The following is a 6,000-nucleotide window of genomic DNA, read 5'->3' as shown; positions in this document are numbered from 1 at the left end:
TTAACCTGCGTCGCTCTAAACACGCTAAAAATAGGGCAGTAACATAGTTTATTAGTGAAATTGCTCCGATAAGGGGTCTAATTGCTGTTGCATGCCGACTCGCGACTAGCCAGCTCGGCCTGCTCGCCTACTGGCCTGGCGCGCTCGCGCTTGCGCCCCTGAACACGTACGTACGTAAGCGTTCTTGAGCGCTTAATTGACGGACTTTTCTTTAACGCGTTGAAATATCTTCCGCGCGAGTTGCGTTAATTACGAGAGCCTCGACGCCAGGCAACGCTGCGCCGCGGGAGCGCCGCGGGAACGCTGCGTCGCTCCTCCGCAGTTGATCCTAAAACGAATTAATTCCCTTCTTGTATCTGGCTGCACGAGCGCCGAGTACACGCGAGGAAAGATCATTTGGTCCCTGATAAAGTTTAGCTAACGAGCACGCCCCCGAGTCGCTTCTGCCTTAATCGCTAACGCGTTCGTCTACCGTGAAAGTACACTGCGATCGAAGCCAACGAATGCTAGGGATCAAGCTTTACTTCACTGTTACTCTGATGGCTGGTAGTTCGGTTTCGCGGATGTTGGACAAGTCTGTTTCGGTATGCCTTCGAGGGGATGGGCTGATTTTGGTAATTTAGGGGTTGGGTCTCTTTGTGGGTTAGCTCTGTAACAATAGAAAGTATTTTTGTAGGATTTTTGGGGTATTCCCGAGTTAAGTGGTTTATATGGATTTTAGAAAATTGTGGTAGAGTCTGATATGCATTTTATGGGATTCATAGGGTTGCCAGGAAATTCTTCATTGGTATGGAGAATTAGACTCACTATCGTGGATTTGTGATGTTGTGGGGAATAATTTGGTGGATTGGTGGAGAACTGGGACTGAAAGGTTCCAAGTGATGCTTCTCCAGTCCCTATTCCTCACCACTGATCTCTCTACTCTTTACATCACTGGTGAAGAACTTTCTGGCAATCGTGTGGTTTAGTAAGAAGTGTGAATTTGTGTAAGGTACACGTCATTGAAGGAAATTATTGAAGGGGAGATATATTTCGCTTAGTGTTTTGAACTCTGATGGTTGCGACAACAGAGACTCACAATGCATGCGAGTATTAAATTTACTAGCTAATAGGAGTTCGAACTTAAAAATATACTCATCCTTATCCTTATAATATAATTTTTTTACTCCATTTACTCTGATTGCCAATCCATGAAAAATGAATTTTGTTTGACGATGAATTCAGTAATAGTACGGACTATAGTACACTCAGATGTGAAGAAAAAAATAGGTTTACGTAGTTTACTAGTACCAGTAACGTTACTAAAGCATGATACACTCTGAAACTCAGGCTGAAGATAAACAACTGAATTTGGGAGCAAATATCCCAGCAGACATTGCGAAAGTTACCTTGGGACGTATTGACCCGTCAGTCTTGAAAGGGTTAAGTAATCATATTTATCACTTCCTGAAATAGTGCAATAGCCTAGTTTCGTGTGTAACCGTTGAGGTGAAAGAATGAAGACTTTTGTATAGTTTGTAAAAAGAAGGAATGATTTTCATTATAAAAGACTTCATTAAGTAATTGAATATTAAAAATGAGTAAATTTAGTGAAGTGTATTTCAGAAACCAGAATTGTGCCAACATCCTCAGCGCATTCAATGAATAATTACATCTTACGAAACTATTTCAATCTCCTCGCTTTAAAGATTAACTTGCGTAAACGTATTGTTACGATACGTTATTAATATTTCCTACGTTTCCTAAACTAGCTCTTAGATCATGAGGTCAAGTGAAAAACTTGAACCTTATTTTTAGAATTTCTTTTACAAAGTGTTTCGTAAAATTTGCAATTTCTAAAAATTCAGATCATACATTATCTGAATCTGATCATACATTCGGTACATTATTTATTCTTAAAAAATCCGTAATTACTTATTATTCCTTTTAACTAGAATATACAAACCTAGAATATTCTAAAAATCTAATAATCTAAATACTCCAAGTTGCCTTAATCCATAACTATTAATACCTAAGGAATTCTAAGATCCCCGTGAAATATTTGAACAAATGGCAACATACAAGCACACACACAGAGACAAACTTGTAATCAGTAATCACGCATTAATAAAAAAAAGTATTTTTTAATTACAGTAAAACCCCAGTTAATCGTACCTTAATTACTCATCCTTGCCCATATTCGCCGTAATAACAATAACAGTACAATAGAACATCGCTCGAGGCTCAAACAATAACCCAATCTCAGTCTGCCACTAATAATAAAACTAGCTTTCAAGAGGGTGCTTCAGGTTCGAATACCTCATTCCCAATAATTGATCTTCTACTCTCCATAGAACCTCTCCTTACCACAACTTAAAAAGAAAAGTAACCAAGGAATGAACCTTCCCTCAACATCCACCGATTCACCGTCGCTGATTACTCCAACAGCAGCACGAAATCTGCGCAGCTCTGTTCACAAGTTCCTACCAAGTCTTCGAGCAGCCTCCACTTTCGGTACATAGCGAGAGTCCCGTGGTTAGGTTTTCTTCTGACGCGTTGCAGGTTGTCGCATCGGGCATTCGCAAAAACGAGCACCCGTTTCGGGTGACGGGCTAGCAGCCATGGGTCGCACGATATCGTAAAGTTTCGTTAAGGACTGTCCGGCACATTTTCCTCCCAAGCCAATATCGTGTTCATGTCCTTAATGTCACGTGTGCTCCATGGCTCGAGCGGATCCGTGGGCGACGTCGCTGGCGAAACCGCCTTATTCCGCTCAATCGATTCTCTTCTCCGCCGTGCGGGCTCCTCCATTTCCTTCGGCGATACCCTGTGCATGCATCGCGCAGAACAAGAACCATTAAACGAACGGTCAATCGGGCAACGGTCTGTTATGCGCTAGGGGAACCGGAAGGGATGCCATTGTTGTGCTTGGCCTCCCGTAAACATGAATTTCAATTGGGAATGAGTACGGAGGCCCTTTCGGATTTATTGAACCGGTCGAGTGAGTTGATAGGATTTGGGCTTAAGGTGTCTGCTACAGGGGGACTAAAAACTCGGGCGGTTAACACCTTGGATTTGGAATTTGAATGCCACGTAGAATTTTGTTAAAATTATTTCACTATTTATGAATAGATTAAAATGTTAGTTCTAAGGATGGGTCTGTGGCTGTAAGATAAAACGACCAATGTGACAATTTTTTAAAAATTCGAGTTAAGGCCTTAATTGAAATCTACTACCCCTGGCAAAAAGTTTCTAACCAAATATAACAATGTAAAATTATTTACAAATGTTGTAGTTTTTGAAATGTAAAATGCTATTGTATAGATATAAAATATATGGGAGAAGTAAATGGGTTTCGTATGGTAGTATTTTACATTTGTAAAGATTACAATAGTTTTATTTAACTTTGTACTGTTGCGTTTGGCGGAGAACTTGTTGGCAGGGGTAGTACAATGTAGACTTTATATTTTCAGACACAGGAAAGGGAATTAAAAGAACTTCTTCACTTAAAAATAAAGGTGCAGGAAGATACGAGTCCACAAAACAGTATTGAAATTAGAAGCTTTAAATGTCGAGACAAAAACGTGCAGATATATTTATTAATATTGTCTTCCAGGAAATCTCGTACTTGTACAGTAAGGACATTCGTTAAATCGTTATTGTCGAAAATGTGAAATGAAGTATCTTAATAGCGTATTTCGTTCTCGAGGAAATTGAGGTTGAATTTTAGTAGAGTACATATGCACCGAAGTGCAGGTTTTGGTGCCTGAGGGATACAAGGGTTGAGGCGAACGCTTCTAATTTAGAGTAGATAAGGACAGTGGTCAGACTTTGAGTGTTCCTCTTACCCCGTCTACCCCTTAAGCGCCTCAAACTGTATTTTCGTGTACTCGTACTCGGTCAAAATTCAAAGTCAATTTTCTCGAAAATGAAGTCAAATATATAGATTTATTTTTTGGTACAGAACTGCCCACTTTCTTCCTTGTACCCTCATTTAGAGCGAGGAAATTCGTAAATTTCAACTTTAATTTAAAATTATGAAATCTGAAAATTTCAGTAGACCTTTCTATTCTGGAAAATGAAATACAGGAATTAGAATATGTAAATAGACTTGGAAGATTGATATATTAGAAAGTTGAATATTTTTGAATATTTGAAAATTTAAAAATTTGAATATTTAAATATTTAAAAATTTGAAAATTTGAATATTTAAATATTTAAAAATTTGAAAATTTGAAATTTGAAATTTGAAATTTGAAAATTTGAAAATATTTAATTTTGACTTTCGAAATTTCATATATTTAAACGTTTTAAAATTCGAAATCTTAAAACTTCAAACTGGACACATCCTCAGTACTTTAATATCATCACAACGAGTCTGTTTCCTGAATTTCACAACTCTCTTCCATAAAAGCGAACGAACCCCGCATTACCAATAAATAAATCGATAGTTTCTTGACAACAGAAAATACCACGAATTTATTTGTCTCCATAAAAGTGTCATAATTCCATTAATTGCAGAGATCTACCTCGCAGAAGCAGACATCCCCTGCACGTTGTAGAAGTACCCAGGCAAAGATTTCAATTTACTATCGAATAATTGTTACCGCTACTGATTGCTTCTGCCATTTGAATTTCTTCTACCTCGCGACCAATATCGCCATCCCACCCCTCCAATCCTGTTTAGTGCGAACGCTTGTATGTAGTATGCTCCGATTAACGATTCCAATTCCAGTGTCCCTCCCAGTGACACACTAATTCGAAGACGAATTATTAACAAGCGATTGATCATTCACGATTAAATCGCAATTTATGAATTAATCGTAGGGCTGAGTTGCACCGTGAGCAGACCGTTGTAACAACGACGGATGAGCAGAGTTGCATCTGGCTGAGCTGGAAAATTTGATACGCGTCCCTGCACTAATTCTGCATTGTTTCGAATGCTATTCATCATTTCGTTAGGCGTCCCTCGTCACCTTTAGGGCAAAAGTCGCGTGACAAGTCAGTGATGGAACGGTCGGCGTACTTCGTCGACAAGTATCGGTCAGAATTAAAAAAAACTTTTTTCGATTTTCCTGGTGCTACTTAACGGCTCATCCATCATGTCTGTTGATTGGAAAAATTAGGATAACACGACAGGGAACAGTGGTGATTAAATTAGACGTGGAAAGTTTAGTGGCAGTGAGGGTTTAAATTCTTGTAATCGGTGAGAAATTGGTGAATGACGGTAGATAATTACGCATCACGACAAGTGCATCGCGATTGACGATGCAGTCGAAGACGAAGCTATCTTTCACGATAAAATAAATCGAATGGGAGGAATAAAGATTTGTCTTTCAGGAAAAACGACTCCGAAAGCCGTCGAGGCACTCGACGAAGACGTTCTCAGTGGTTCTCCCTGGTGATCCTATCTTCACTTTACTCCGAAGTGCATTACACCACTCGGTTCTATAAACTTGATGCACTGGGCATTGTGCGTAAAGCTTCAGTGTTACAAAATAGAAGATCATGTTGCAATTATAGGATAACAATTAAAAAATTATATCCTATGTTACTCTGGCATCTTCTCTCTTTGCTTCATTTTCTATTTACACGTCACTTTATTTCCTAAATAATTGGTGCAAGAAAAAATTATTAAGATTGTATACATCATCTGTTGTTTAAGTTCACGTAAATATGAAATATTGGAAAAAGTAAAAATTCTAGTTATCCTAACTAATTACATATCTTATTGAATTTTGAGTAATATGAGGCATTAATTACCTATAAATACGTAACTTTCTATTTAGCTTCAAGTAACATTTTCACATCTAGGATCTCACGTTTCTGATGCACCTACAGAGAACCACTGAGGTGCCTTTACTGCACGAGCTCATACTCGACTGATCTTCAAAGTCATTTTTTCTCGAAACTGAGTATGTACTCCAGTATCTCCAGTATTTCCTTTGCAATTTCGTTTTTTTTTCGAACATGATATCTCATCGTGACTTTGCGAACGTTGATTTTCCTAGTACAGACTAC

General features: G+C 38.5%; 1 protein-coding gene across 1 annotated transcript in view; it reads right to left on the bottom strand.

Annotated features, from left to right (window-relative positions):
• Positions 1–2,628: 2,628 nt before the first annotated feature.
• Positions 2,629–6,000, bottom strand: part of Iav (transient receptor potential cation channel subfamily V iav) — a 51,777-nt gene continuing 48,405 nt past the window's right edge. Inside the window, exon 13 of the mRNA XM_076393383.1 lies at positions 2,629–2,806. Within this exon, the coding sequence (XP_076249498.1) occupies positions 2,629–2,806 (178 nt within the window). The remainder of the gene's footprint in view (positions 2,807–6,000) is intronic.

The sequence above is a fragment of the Calliopsis andreniformis genome, chromosome 3, assembly GCF_051401765.1.
Source record: "Calliopsis andreniformis isolate RMS-2024a chromosome 3, iyCalAndr_principal, whole genome shotgun sequence".
NCBI classification, from domain to species: Eukaryota; Metazoa; Arthropoda; class Insecta; order Hymenoptera; family Andrenidae; genus Calliopsis; species Calliopsis andreniformis.
This window is presented reverse-complemented; position numbering and strand designations above follow the sequence as displayed.